Source organism: Oratosquilla oratoria, chromosome 22, assembly GCF_046742065.1.
Source record: "Oratosquilla oratoria isolate Oo_2021 chromosome 22, ASM4674206v1, whole genome shotgun sequence".
NCBI lineage: Eukaryota > Metazoa > Arthropoda > Malacostraca > Stomatopoda > Squillidae > Oratosquilla > Oratosquilla oratoria.
Window position 1 is genome coordinate 19527333 of NC_134798.1, and position 16277 is coordinate 19543609.

Sequence of the window (16277 nt, forward strand, 5' to 3'; positions counted from 1 at the left end):
CCACTGGCATGTGTACGACTCACACCTAAACAATTGCAGAAACGCCTAAATTAAAAATCTATTTGCCAAAACGAACAGAAAAATGGTGATTCTCATGTGTACGTTTGGTGAAATTAATTTCCCAGGGAAAAAAAATAGCTGAAAGACATGAACGTCCATGGGCCATGACATGATGCATGAATGAATGATATGATAATGATATCCTATGGAGGTATATAGGCCAAGGCTTACCTCCTTGGATTAGTGTTTTTGTAGTGAACATGTATGCCTAGATCTATGTTTTATATAGCTTGATGTGAATTTTAATGGACAGTGCATTTTATATTTCAGGCAATTGGTGAGGCACTGAAAGCTACTGAAGAGTCCAATAACTCGGAGCCAGAGGTTGATCCTAAGCCTGCTACTACATCCCATGAGCCTGAGCTAGTTTCCAGCATCCGTGAAGATGCTGCAGTGCAGACTCAAAAATACGAGTAGACTTGCAAACATCGATCATTTAGGGTGCAAGTTCGTCCTCTTGTACAGTCAGTTGGCGAGTTAATCAATTGACCCCTGTGTTTCTGATGTAGTGAACTTGACAATTAATTTGGAGGAATAAGAACAATACATCTACATATAGTTTTCAGTTCACCATTTTTACTTGAAGTTGAACACCATTTTTATCTACATTACTTTCAGGTATTCAAATTGATACTGTACAATTCTCATGTAAAACAGACTCGGGATGAGATGAGTGATGCTGGCACTGATGATGAAAAGTGAGGTTAGGTAAGTATACTTTTGAAATTATTAGCAATTGCCTGTGTGCACAATGTTCTGTAATCAGTCATCCCTCCTACCCAGTCATAATAAAATAATTTTCATTTGTGTCTTCTCAGGAATACAAGTGATGACCCAGTGCCAGAAAAGTAAATCATCTTCCACTCGTGCACATCTTTGACACTTGCCACCTACAGCTCAGAATCCACTCTCATCACTATAAACCAAATGTGTGTCAACAAAGATTGTGGATATACAAGTGTTATGAAGACTTCATTACTATATGATATTTTTGTGTTCACATTGGAAATAGACACGAAACATTTGAGTTTGTACTGGTAACTTACACTAAACATGAAATAAATGACAATTTGGCGTTATGTTTTGTTTGAAAAACCTCACAGTTCTTTTTAATGCTTTCAGATAATGGGATAGTCAACCTTATTACCAGAATCTATATTGTTTGGATCCAGCAGTAAACTGAAACAGTGTGATGGTTTAAAAAACAAATGTGGTGATAATGAAACAGAAATTAAACAACCTTAGACCAGTGTTTTCCAAGCTTTTCCAGTACGTGACCCCTATCAGTAGTACCAAACCTACCATGACCCCCATTTTTATAAGCCATCTGAAAATGTACTCCTTTTTAATATCGCAGATACATTATTTTAAAATTTAAAAGATTAATCACTGGAAAGAGAATAGAATAAAAAATATTATTGTTTATTAATGTTTATTAACAAGGATTGATTTAATAATGTATTTTAATGAGAAGGGGGCATTTTTTTAATACAAGCAAATCAATACGCGGGTCTGTGTGGCTGAATGTACAAGTTAGACCCACCATAACCCCCAGAAAAAAGCCGATGACCCTTTTGGGGGATCATGGCCTGCAGTTTGGGAACCCTTGCCTTAGACCAAACTTTGTCTGATAAAGTACTCGCCAAATGTTCTAACAAAACCATTGTTTTGTACACAAAAGCAAAAAAAAAAAAAAAAAAATGAAAATAAAAAATAAGGAAATGTTAGTGTCTGCACTCATTCAAACCCATTTTGATTATACCCTTGCAGCTCTCATGGAACAGTGGACTATCCAAAAGATATAAGTCTAGACTGTATGTGGCTAAAATAGAATTATAAGATTTATATTAGACTTGCCTTGGAGGAGCCATATAGGAGCTGATGAATTTGTAAAAATGGGGATGTTGCCTGTTGATTACCGCGTTAAACAACTGAAACTAAATCATATTTACAACATTTACAACAGTGCTCTAAAGCACCTAAGACCCAATCACCAGCCGGTAGTACGTAACCACACCAGAAATAGCTCAGATTGCTACCAAACCACACTCTGGCTCCTTTTGTAAAAACAGTTTCTATCACACTAGTACTGTATTATAGAATGATATCCCTTCAAACATAAGAGCCTTACCAACAAAAAATGCCTTTAAGGGTCAGATTAAAATATTTTCAGTTCTCAAACGATAGCCAGAAATCAGGAATCTTTTGTTTATCATTAGGTTTCTTTCATGTGCTACCTCCAATGTTTACTTTTTTAGTTTTACTTTATTGACAATTTTATGTGAATGCAGTTATTATAGATCTAGCCAATTTTGCTTGTACTGGATTTTTCCTTATATTAAGTTTTCAATGTCAGTATTACCTATTCCTGTATCAGTATTATTATTGCACCATATTTTTCTTGTTATCGTTATTTTATTATATATTATTTGGTTAATACCTCAGGTGCCATTATTTTTTTCTTTCTTTACATAATGAGTTATGTCAAAGATTATTATTTGCAAGTATTTACTATGATTAACATATTCTGTTCTTAGCTATATACATCATTGTGTAAACTTATCTAAGTTCTTTCCCTCGAAGTAGAAGAATTTTCAATATTATTCTGAGAAATAATCCGTTTGTGTTGAGTCCGCCATGTTCGACTTTGCAATACATGTTAACACGCCATCAACGGAAGATGGCACTGGCGATAAGTTTTTTGCGGACAATCTGTGTTGCGGCAGAGATATATAAAAAAAATAGATAGATAAATAAATAAATAAATAAAAAAGCTTGGTATCTTCAATTAATGAGGAAAATTAAACAAAAAATCAATTAAAATTTGCTTTTTAGGTGTGATTTACCTTATATTTATGCAAAGTAGTATGTATGTGGTGTGTTTATCCTTTAATTGGCGAGGAGCTCAGGTGATTCTATTATCAAGGATCGGGCCCAGAAATCGGGTCTGTGTTAGTTGTATTGATAGATTACCTTCGCAATAGTGTCGTTTACGGAAACGTATGATGACTGATTTTTGAGGTGGAGAAATTAATTTCATGGTCCTCAGCCCATTGGTTTACTCGGGTAATAACTTTGAGAGGGTGGTTGGCATGAGCAGGGTGGGTTTCGACGCAGATATGTGCTCGGTTGTCGATATATAGATTTACATTTTTTTCGACTAATTAGTTATGGAGAAAAGGGCACTGGGAACGTGTATCGGGGTGGCTAATGAGTGCGCAAATAATGACGTATAGTTTATATTTGGAAAACACACACAAACTGACACAAACACAAATGCGTGCACCCTAAGCAAGGCCGTCTTTGATACTGACGCCACGCTCTCCAATTCGCGCCAAAACAAAAGGCGCGCATCGCATCTGCGATATCTTACATAATTACAAAATACATTTTATAATACATAATGTAAATATGGTTACAATTAAATAATGAAATAATACAATATATATATAATGTATATATATATATGTATGTATATATATAATACAATATATATATATATATATGTATATATATATATATATGAATGTATATATATATACCGTGCCAACACATCGCTCGGCCCGCGCCACTCGGTGCCCACACCGAACAAACAAGAAAAAAAACTGACCGAAGCAAAGAGAATCTAAATGATACAAAGATAAGCCACATACAAACCACACACACAACAGTGGCAGACAGAAGTGTGGGACAAATGGATTTAAAAGCACACCCAAATACATTAAAAAAACACATACAGAAATGAGTACACAAAGACAACATATACAAACACAAAAAGGAACATAAGACTGGCGCCAGTTAACCAAAAGACAAATACAGCAATTGCCGCACGTCCGGGACATGACACTTAATATCTAAACACGACAAAATACAATACAAGAATACATAAATGGGAAACATCACAAGAGTACATAAATGTGAAACATCACAAGAATACATAAATGGGAAACATCACAAGAATGCATAAATGGGAAACATCACAAGAGTACATAAATGGGAAACATCACAAGAATACATAAATGGGAAACATCACAAGAATACATAAATGGGAAACATCACAAGAGTACATAAATGGGAAACATCACAAGAATACATAACACTACACAATGAAAATTCAGGTGATTACAGGACCCCTTGACCTAAGGTCATAACAATGAGGGGTAGCTAAACTAGGCAAAGTTCTTGCTGTGGGCCCAGGAGGAGGCCGGATAAAGGTAGGGATAGGCACTTGAGTCTTCTTGAGCCTATCAGCGTGAGAAATCTCGCTAAGGCCTGTAGAGGGGTCAAAAACCCTGAACTTGTTAGGATGTAGGCGTTCAGTCACCAAAAGGGGGCCCTCAAATTTACAATTTAATTTTGACTGGCGATCAGGCATGTTTTTGAAAACATGATCACCAACACAGGTGTTGCACGAGCATGTTGTTGTTTCAACATGTCGGCCTTTGAAACATCCAGTTTATCCTTAACAGAAGTATAAATGGCATGCAGCACATGACTCTGTAGTTTACTATAGTCATCTACATTGTAGAGGGGACGAGCAGGGCGGTCAAGCACATCATATGGGAGCCGTTTCTCAACCCCAAAGATAACATAATGAGGCGTTTTGCCCATGGAAACATTAATGGTGCTATTGATACAAGCACTAACATGGGGAAGCCAATCCTCCCAAGACTCATGAAAATTACTACCAAGGTGACGTAGGATCTCTAAAATGTTCCTGTTCGTCCTCCTCCACAAGACCATCGGACGCTTGAATGATAAGCAGTCACGAATGTCTGTTTGATACCATAACGTTCACAAATACCTGCCAAAACCTCGTTCCTAATTCAGTCCCATTATCACTAAGGAGCACCGAAGGAGTGGTGTATGGACACAACACATGGGAAACTAAAGCATGTGCTACAACTGGTGCATGATTTGTTACGTAAGGGAGCTAAGACCACAAAACGACTAAAGTGATCCCACACACACAAGGACATACACAGAGCCCTGCGTGCTAGCGAGGCAGTTGCAAAGGTCTATAGCCATAGTCTGAAAAGGGCGAGAAGGAGTAGGGTACTCTAAGATGGGAGTAGCATGCGTAGAACCATTGTTCTGGGCACAAGAGCTACAGTGGGCTATATGAGAGGTAATGTCCAGTCGCATCTTTTGCCAATAATTACTTCTTGCTTGCCATAGTCAGAGTTTTGTCACGACCTGGGTGACCAGCCTGAGGGGCATCATGAGCAAGGGGCAGAACAACAGGAACTAGGGACTCAGGCATCACTGGCTGTGCCACATCCTGCTCAAACACCTCCACATTACAAATGAGAACCTCGTCCTGCAGGGGAAATTGGTACAGAGGTACTGGTAAAGCTGGTAAGGTGGAATCATCACCAGACTCCAAAGCATAAATGACAGCAGACCAAACAGAGTATTCCAACGCTGAGCTTTGGCCAGATCCTGCAGGGAAAAGTTATGAATCATGGTAACAGCAGCAACAGGGATATTCCGTGAAAGTGCATCAGCAACATGGGTTCGCACGCCCGGGGATATGCTTTTGGGTTGGATTGAATTCCTCGATCGTGAGGAACCATCTGGCTAGGCGGCCTGACAGATTCTTGCCCTCAAAAAGCTAAGTGACAGCAGTGTGGTCCGTGTAGACTGTAATAGGATATCCCAAATATGATATCACGGAAGTGCTTTTAAAGCCCACACCACTGCCAGGGCCTCTAAATGAGTAACAGAGTAACGGGACTCAGGCTTGTTAAGAATGCGACTAGCATATGCAATAACATGAGGTCTACATCCATCTACTTGTTGCATGAGTACAGCTCCAATACCTGTACCAGAAGCATCTGTACAAATAGTAAAGGGGATACTATAATCAGGGAAAGCCAACACAGGTGCTTCAGTAAGAGCAAGCTTCAAGGAATCAAAACTTGTCTGATGGACATCACGCCACTGGAAGGAAGAGTCCTTCTTGAGAAGGTGAGTGAGAGGGGAAGCAATTGAAGCAAAGTCTTTAATGAATGCACGATAGTATCCTGCAAGTCCAAGGAAGGAACGTACATTTTCAATCGACTTTGGTATAGGGAAGTCCTTGACTGCCTTGATCTTTTCCCTTGTGGTATGGATACCATGCTTGTCCACAACATGACCTAGGAACTGGATACTAGCCTTGAAAAAGGAACACTTGGGTAAGTTGAGTTTCAACCCAGCTTCAGCAAAACGTTGCAAGACCATGGACAACTTAGAAAAGTGGCTTTCCACATCTTTGGAAACTAGAATCAAATCATCCAGGTAAACAAAAAGTCCATTCCCAATTAAGCCATGAAAAATGGAGTTAACTAAACGCTGGCAAGTCAAAGGAGCATTCCGCAAAACCCATGGGGCAACGAAGCCATTCATAAGGCCCACTGGGAGTCGAGAAGGTCGTGATCTTACGAGACTTCTCCTCCAGGGGTATCTGCCAAAAACCTGCTTTTAAATCTAAAGTGGTGAACACCGTATTACCAGTGCCAATGGACTGAAGAAGCTCGCTTAAGATAGGCAGAGGATAATGATCTGGAAGAGTGACCTCATTGATTTTCCTGTAATCAACAACAGGACGAAAAGATCCATCTTTCTTAGGCACCAGGAGAAGAGGCGAGTTCCACTCTGAGTGGGACTCCTGTACAACACCTTCATTCAATAAATCGTCAACCGAGGACTAGGCTATAAGCCGACGAGAGTGAGGTAGCCTGTAAGAGGGGACGTAAACAGGACGAGTGCCTGGCTGAAGATCAATTCTATGAACCACACGGTCCGTAACCCCTAACGGATCACCTGGTAAAGCCAAAGCCTGACAGTGGGTAACTAGCAGGTCAAGGAGACGAGGCGTCTCTTCAGGAAAATAATCAATCTCGCCTACAAATGTGGCAAGCTCAGAAGCTAAGTGAGCAGGGTCACGTGTTGGAGGAGACTGTAGAACAGAAGCTGCTATAATAGGCGAATCCTGGACAAGCAGCAACGTGTACCACCTCACAGGAGCCTAAGTGACTGCCAGGAAAGAGAGGAATAGGAGCACCCGTGACATTGGTTACCATCGCTGTGGTAACATGATCCTCACGAAATAGTGTAGAGAGTTCCTTCTAGGGCAAGCCGACGAATACGAATAGAGGCAGGCAAAGAGAGAACGTCAGACCCAATCGGGGCACCTGAGACGCGCATTGGAACTCGAACAGAACTTGAAGGTTTCAATAAGATGCTCTCCTACAACAACAGCAGCACAATGAGCAACGGGGTAGAGCGCTTAGAAGTTGGGACAGGCACATGTGCGGACTGATCAAGCACAGGGGAATCACAAACAGGAACTGGCCTATCCGAAGCAGAGATATCAAAATTGCAGAAAGTCACCACACGGCGACTAGGAGAAATATCTATGCTATGAGCTGTAAGAGCATCAATACCCAAGAGACAATTACACTTAAGGGCAATGCCAGAGACAACAGCAAAAGTGACATTGAAGACTGTAGCATGCGAGGGAAACTGTAAGGGAAGACAAACAGATCCAAGAACAAGCAAGGGAGAACCTTGCACAGAATGCAAATTATTACAAAAGGGAGATAAAGGGAGATTATACAATTCCCGTAGAGCAAAGTAAGCCTTTCCTCTTAAGAGACTACATTCTGCACCAGTATCTACAGTGACAGAAAGAGGCGTATCCCTAGTAAGAAATTGAAAGGTAAGTAATTGAGAAGACTCAACAGCCACAAAGGGAATTATTTGAGACCGAACATTGCTGGTCAACTCTTTGGGTTGTGAAACACGCGCTGGGGAAAATGGGATTGACGAGGCTGGTGAGAAGTCTCATCCCTAAGTTTCAAAACCTTGAAACATTGATCAGTCGAGTGTTTACAATGACCATGGATATGGCAATAACTGAGTCTACCTGAAGGTTCTACTCTGGAAAGGTCATGCGACAGATTAGCAGAAACAGTAGGTACACTCCTGCGAACAGGGGACAGTCTTGACTTGTGTACCTGGCGCCTACGGCGGTAACAAAAGTCGCTCGAATGACCAGACCTGTTACAAAAGGTACATAACAGGGGAGGGGGGTAACTATAGATTGAGGGGAACTATGGGTAGGAACTGTAGACTGAGAGAACTGAGGAGAACAAATGACATGACCATGTTGATGTGCATTGCTAATACACAAGGAACTAGACGGCACTTCCCCCAGTTTACGAGAAAGCTGTGACGCAAAAGTCAATAGAGTCTCATCAGGGTTATACATGAGAGAAGATGCTCCTCTTTTCTCAGAAGGGACCAAAAAAAGGGTATAGAACAGAAATTCAATGATAAGACGAAATCTATCTAAAGAGATATTGCCATTATCTACCCAATCAGACTGTGAAAGTGACTCTAAAGCGTCAACAGCAAGGATACTGGCCTGAGCTTGCGCCCGTCTATAATCAAGAGTGCCCAGTCGGGATACGAGAGTATCAGCCAGTTTGAAGCACCAATGGAACGCACCACCACCAGGAGTATCTGAAAAAAGTTTAAGGAAGTTAGACCTAAAGGTGTCATAATTATAGTCCAGAGATTTAGGATCTAAACACGACGCCGAAAGTAACTCCGATGCTAGAGAATTTGCCACAATCTGGGACCTCACAAAGGAGATCCTTTCAGGCCCCGTCGAAACATTGGACTGGACAATGGCGTCCTCACATTGGCGGATAAAATCAGCCGCCCTATAATGAGGATCTTGACCAGAAAATTGCACCACCGACGGATTTTGATGGAGCAACGTCAACTTGTGAGCCATTGTCTCAGATGAGCTTAGTGGACTGATAAACGAAGGCCTCTTTGACTTAGACATGATAGGAGATGACAACTTTAACCCACTTCGTAAGAGCATACGAAAACAATGACACCAAGCAAATACAACACACTAGCACAAGCATGAAATAATGTAAAAAAGATAATATAGAGAAATCACATGGACATGGGACACGAACGTAAGAAAATGATATAATTCACACACACAGAAGCATTGAAACACAGAAACAATGCAATACATGTATCAATAATGAAGAAAAAAATTATAGGAAGACCGTAATTAGCAAAATTACGTAAAAAAAATGTATAACGCACTAATACGTACGTAAATGGACACTAGACTCACTGCGGGATAACATTTGAGAAGGTAAACAACGAGTGACGTCATACAAATGGCCGCCCAAGACACGACCGGATTGATGAATTATTTTTTTTTTTTTTTATTCACAATATATTCACAAAATATATATAAAAAAATGACAATACAAGTATGCCGAAGGCAAAAATTATACAAAACTGGTAACAAGGTAGCCAAAGTCTGTGGCGCAGAGCAATACACTTGCGAAACACAAGGCCGGGGAGCCTTAGACCGGAAATTTTGAGACTGCAATCACGAATCCGTCTTCATCCCCGGAGCAATTTAACTGCAAGGCACGAAGTGACTTAACACGACCGTCCCAGCAATATCAGTCCCAAAGAAGGCCGGCCACGAAGATTCCCGAGGAAAACGTTGTCCAAACTAAATCACACAGCGGCATGTACCCAAGGGTCTTGACAATGTCTGTTGCTGGTATTTGGTGCTATGGTTACCTAAAAAGGAAAAGTCACTGGTCCACAAGGAGAAAATACCTGTACAGCTCACTAGTAACAAATCCTGTAGCCTGTGGAAAGGAAAATGGGAGAGAGAAAAGAACACACGAACGCGCAGCACTCTAATTTTAGTCTGTGGAGACGTGCACAATGATTGTTTATACGCTGCCACCATTTAATGTATCGAGGTGGCTAATGAGTGCGCAAATGATAACGTATAGTTTATATTTGGAAAACACACACAAACTGACACAAACACAAATGCGTGCACCCTAAGCAAGGCCGTCTTTGATACTGACGCCACGCTCTCCAATTCGCGCCAAAACAAAAGGCGCGCATCGTATCTGCGATATCTTACATAATTACAAAATACATTTTATAATACATAATGTAAATATGGTTACAATAAAATAATAAAATAATACAAAATATATATATATGTATATATATATATATACATATATATATATACATATATATATATATATATATATATATATATATATATATATATATATATATATATATACCGTGCCAACACAAACGACTTCTTGGGTTAGGAGTGGGAGTGGAGGGATTCCTTGTTGGATATGTGACGAGGATTGGGTTGTCCCTATTTGCAGCCCACTCGAAATGTTCTACGGGATATGAACCATAATATGAGGGTGGTTAAGGCTCCCCAAAATCCTTGGAGTCAGAGTCTGTGTAAGATACATGTTGGTTGCTGATGAATGCGGCGCCGATTGTTGTTTCTATTTGTGCTAAGCTATATTTAGTGCTGCGGTCAGTTCGGAAGCTTGTTTGAAGCGGAGATATGTGGGAATGACATTCCAATATCATTATATCACTATAATACTATATCATTATATCAGTATAATACTATATTACCACTATATTGCCCTGGTAGGGCAAACCCTCTCAGTTGCAGAAAGCCGTTATCATTATTTTTTTTTTTCCGATGTTTGGATCGCCTCTCCGGCTGGCATGCAGGGCTGTCGGGAACCAACGCAAGAAGCACTCAATGGGTCCCGGGAATCAAACTTACGACCATCTGCTACCGCGCGGCCAATACTATATAACTATATTATGATATATTATCATATTACTGTATTACTATATTACTATAATACTATATTACTATATCACTATACTACTGTATTACTATATTACTATATTACTGTATTACTGTATTACCGTATTACTATATTACTAAGAGTATATTACTATATTACTGTATTACTATATGTAAGGGCCCATCCCCCTTCCCCCGGCCACAAGTCAATTCATCGCGGGAGCACTGATAGTCGTTTGGCTCCCCACCTCGGCGAATCGGCTTGTTTGCGCGCCAGTACAACGAGCGAGTCGGCTTCGAACTTTTGAAGCCCGAGAAGACTGCGCCTGCGCGGAGCGGCCACGTCGGCAGTTTTAGGGGTATATATACCCCTCCTCCCCAACGTCGAATAGAACTTGGTCAGAAGACGTCCTGCGAAGACTACCCACTGCCACGCCAATCCCAAGTCTTCATTACTCCAGCCGCAGGCTACTCGACGTCGGGTCTCCTCACCTTTGCTGTTCTCAAGACACGCCGCATCCGATTGGGCCGGAACGGTTCGTCCATACGCACCCGGACATCGCTACTGTTGTTACGATACGGAGGTGTTGAGCACCTCGTATTAGATGTTCCCATTCTACAACCTTGTATTGTACAGTTTGATGGTTTATTGTATTCGTTAACTCTTTTAAATCCATTGATTCCTTTTGATGTTTGATTAAAGCCCCAGCAGATCCAGTAGCACCCGAACTGGTATTACTTTTCAGGGCCGAGAGAACATAGTTCCTCGTTCGCCCTCACATTTCTGGCGACCTTGCCAGGATTGGTGCTACAAGTGTTTGCTGGGCTCTAAGTCGCTTTGAACGCGCACTCACTGTCTGTGGCCCGGAAGTGAGTCCTCTTGTGCTTTGAGGTTTTGATTGTTTCATAGCTGTTTACGTGTGTATTAATACGTACATTACGTTGTGGCGTTTTGAAGTGGGTAAAATTGTTCCATTTGCTTTAAGCGAGTAATGTTTCTTGTCTTACAGCTTGTATTTGTTTGATGCATTTACGTCCCTTGTATTTTTGCTTCTGCTAAATTTTGCTTATTTCATTTACTTTCGGTGCAGTTTGTCTTTAGTCATTGTCACGTATCTTATTTGTTTTATTCATTGACACGTATCTTTTTCTCTTGTTCGTTAACACGTATCTTGTTTGTCTTGTATCATAATCATTGACTTGTGCCTTATTCGTTACTTATTCTCGTCAATATGATATCTGTTCAGGAGCTTAAGGAACAGGCTATAGCTTTAGGCCTCGCAGGAGGAGATGTCGGCAAATACGTCATAGAACAGCAAGCTATTGAACGAGAAGAACGTGAAAAAGAGCGACGAGCCAAGAAGGAGGAAATTGAGCACAAGACCCGCTTAGCTGAAATTGAAGCGGAGAAGGCCAAGATTGAAGCAGAGAAGGAGAAGGCCAAGATTGAAGCGGAAAAGGAGCTAGAGCTAGCTCGTATCACGGCGACAAAGCAACCTACCGCGACTCCACATGATTCGGTAAGTCGTCCCCAGCTCCCTCTATTACAAGAGGGGGAAGATATTGCCTCTTACCTTAACCGTTTTGAGAGAATTGCAGAACTACTTAAGCTGAGTTCAGACAGCTATGCCGTGAGACTGGGTACCTTACTTACGGGAAAGGCAGCTGATATGTACATATCTCTCTCCCCAGAGATAACTAAGAACTATGAGCTACTGAAGAAAGCTTTATTGTCAGGTTTTAACAAGACTCCTGATGGTTACCGCGTAGACTTTCGGAATGCCAAGATTTCTCCAGGAGAAACTTTTCTTCAGTTCTCATTTCAACTAACCAGACTATTCCAGGCGTGGTTAGATTCCTCAGAGGTAGGGAATACTTTCAATGATTTGAAAGACTTTATGATACTTGACCAGTTTTTGTCTTCCCTCCATCCAGACTTGCGTGCTTTCATCAAGTAAGGGACACCGGCTGTTCCTGCGTAGTCGTATCAGATGAGATGCTACCAGATATAGATGTCCCGAGTTGCAAGAAAGTCTATGTTGCCGACTACTTGGGCCGAGTAGATGCCTTTCCTCTGGTTTCTTGTTACCTTCGATGTCCTTATTACGAGGGATGGACCGACGTCGTCAGAGCACCCATCAAATTTGCTAGTGTCTTAATTGGTAACGTTCCAGGCGTTAAAGATCCTAATATATCTGAATGTTCCTCTCCAGCTGATGACTCCGCAATTCCACGCCCGACACAAACTGCTACACCCTCTCCCAAGCACCTGGTATGTGCAGTCCAGACCCGAGCCGGCAAAATGAAACGGATTCACCCCTTAGCTCTGCCTGCCCTACAACCTCTCTCGGTGACGCCCGACAACTTCAGTCTACTCCAGTCCTCGTGTGAGACACTCTCTGCCGCTAGAGCAAAAGCAGCCTCGGGAGAAATAGACCGAACGAGGAACGGGTCTACTTACCAGTTTGTCAAGACGGACGGTCTCCTCTATCGGAAATGTTTAACTTCTAATCGCCCTGATAAGGTAGGAAAGTCTACATTGGTTGTTCCCCGTGATTGTCGCCCTGTTATCCTCTCCATTGCTCATGAGAGCCCTTTAGCTGGACACTTCTCTCACCGGAAGACGGAATTAAAGGTAGCAGAACAATTTTACTGGCCTGGTATGGGAACCGACATCAGAACCTTCTGTCGGTCTTGTGACAAATGTCAACGCTTCTCAGCGAAGGGACGAGTACCACCAGTCCCATTACAACCCATGCCCATCGTCACTGAACCTTTCGCCCGTGTTGCCATAGACTTGGTTGGACCTCTTTCTCCAGCATCTTCCGATGGACACAGGTACATTCTTACCTTGATAGATTTTGCCACTGGATTTCCTGAAGCAGTTCCCTTAAAAGATATAGACTCTATTTCGGTCGCTGAGGCCTTGTTAACTATTTTCTCGAGAGTTGGTATTCCCCGGGAAATACTTTCAGACAGAGGTACCCAATTCACGTCTAATCTAATGAAGGAACTCCACCGAATGTTGGGCGTGAAACCTATCTTCACCACTCCCTTCCATCCTAGTGGAAATGGAAGGATTGAGAGACTACATGGCCCCTTGAAAGCTATTCTTCGTAAATTGTGTGCTGAGAAGCCCCGTGAATGGCACAGGTATCTAATACCAACTTTGTTTGCCCTCAGAGAACTCCCGAGCGACAGGACAGGGTTTTCAGCCTTCGAGTTGTTGTACGGTCGGTCTGTTAGAGGCCCACTCACAGTTTTAAGAGATCTGTGGGAAAACCGTACCCTCCACGAGGAAGAGAGGTCCAGTTTCCAATATGTAATAGAACTACAGGAGAAGCTGGCAGAATGTTCTCAAATGGCTGCGCAACAAGCCGACATCAGCAGTTCCCGGTACAAGGCGTACTTCGATCTGAAGTCTCAAAACCGTCAATTTAAACCAGGTGATGAAGTTCTAGTACTCCTGCCTAGTGATACAAGTAAACTCCTTGTCACTTGGAATGGACCCTACAACGTATTGGAGAGACGTGGTGAAGCGAATTACGTAATAGAGACCCCTCGAGGGCATAGACTTTACCATGCTAACATTTTAAAAAGATATCACCGCAGGGCCCAGGTGCAGCAATTGGAACTGATGGATGAGATTTCCGCCATAGAAGAGCTTTCCGCCCCAGGGAAAGAGAAGGTATCCATCGTTGATGAAGGGGATCCGTGTGATCTTCTTTCACAGTTGCCTTTGACACCTGACGGCATGATCCTCTCCCCTTCAACTGATAAACCTGAAGTGGGACAACTCGCCCCGGATCATCTAGTCCAACTTCAGAGTCTAATGGGTGAGTATAAAGATGTTTTCTCAGACGAGCCCGGATGTACATCCACTATAACTCATGATATACAACTTACCACTAATGACCGAGTAAAACCCAAAGTGAACCCAGTGCCAAACCACCTTAGACCTGTCTTCGAGAAAGAAGTTGAAACCCTCTTCCGTCAAGGGATTATCCAACGATCCTCCTCTCCTCATTCTTCGCCTGTCGTCATGGTAAGAAAAACTGATGGATCCTATAGGATGGCCATAGACTATCGCCAACTAAACTCTGTCACAGTATTCCATGCTGAACCAACCTGCAGCATGGAAGAAGATTTGTACAAATTCTCTGGGGCTAGGTACTTTAGTGAACTGGACCTCTGCAAGGCATATTACCAAGTACCTCTTTCAGACAAAGCCAAAGCCCTAACGTCCTTTCCCACTCATCTAGGTTTGATGGAATTCTGCCGAATGTCCTTTGGTCTGGTAACGGCAAGTGCTACATACATCCGCCTGATGAGACTAGTATTAGATAATTTATCAAATGTGTGCTTTTATTTTGACAACGTCTTTGTTTTTTCCAAAAGCTGGGATCGACATCTCGAAGCTCTACATCGCGTCTTCGAACGGCTACGGGACCACCATCTGACTGTCAAGCCTTCGAAGTGTAGATTTGGAGTTTCTTCCATCAAATACCTTGGCTTTATTTTAGATGGAACCTCTTTAAAACCTCAACATACCAAGATTGAGGCTATAACCCGCATTCCTCCACCAACCAGTAAGAAGTTACTTAGGACCTTCCTTGGTCTGATCTCCTTTTATAAGTTGTTTATTCCTCAGGCCTCCGACTACACCGGCCCCTTATCTGATCTACTACGGAAGACTAGCCCTGAACCTCTCCCCTGGACCGAAGACCTCTTGGACCGTTTCTGCCATTTGAAAGCTGCCATATCTTCTCAACCCATCTTGCGGTTGCCCGATCCTAAGCTGACTTTCGTCCTTAGGACCGATGCCTCTCTTTATGGTCTGGGGGCTGTTTTACTCCAGTATCACGATGAATGCCCACATCCCGTCGCATATGCCAGTAGGAAACTTCTGGATCGTGAGAAGAGATACTCCACCATCGAGCGTGAATGTCTTGCGGTCGTTTTCTCCATCTCCAGGTTTGATTATTATCTCCGTGGCAAAGAGTTTGTGTTAGAAGTTGATCACAAACCTCTCTTGTATTTAGCTACTTTCAAAGGAAAGAATGACCGTCTCCTTCGTTGGGCTTTGGCCCTTCAGGCATATAAATTTAGAGTTGTCCACATTGCTGGAAAAGACAATCTAGGTGCTGACCTCCTAAGTAGATCTTAAATCCTGGCTAGGTTTTATTTTCCTTTCATCCTCTTGAGTTACCATTAATTTTGTTTTAATCTACTCCTAGTAGATTCTTGTCCCGGGGGTGGTGTAAGGGCCCATCCCCCTTCCCCCGGCCACAAGTCAATTCATCGCGGGAGCACTGATAGTCGTTTGGCTCCCCACCTCGGCGAATCGGCTTGTTTGCGCGCCAGTACAACGAGCGAGTCGGCTTCGAACTTTTGAAGCCCGAGAAGACTGCGCCTGCGCGGAGCGGCCACGTCGGCAGTTTTAGGGGTATATATACCCCTCCTCCCCAACGTCGAATAGAACTTGGTCAGAAGACGTCCTGCGAAGACTACCCACTGCCACGCCAATCCCAAG

The 16277-nt window shown here is 42.4% G+C and overlaps 1 protein-coding gene across 1 annotated transcript; it reads left to right on the forward strand.

Annotated features, from left to right (window-relative positions):
* The first annotated feature begins 12740 nt into the window (after window positions 1-12740).
* Window positions 12741-15963, forward strand: LOC143037302 (uncharacterized). Its single transcript, XM_076205437.1, has 2 exons — window positions 12741-14789; window positions 15396-15963. Exons 1-2 carry the CDS (start codon window positions 12741-12743, stop codon window positions 15909-15911), a joined length of 2565 nt encoding a protein of 854 aa, XP_076061552.1. The 3' UTR covers window positions 15912-15963.
* The last annotated feature ends 314 nt before the right edge of the window (window positions 15964-16277 follow it).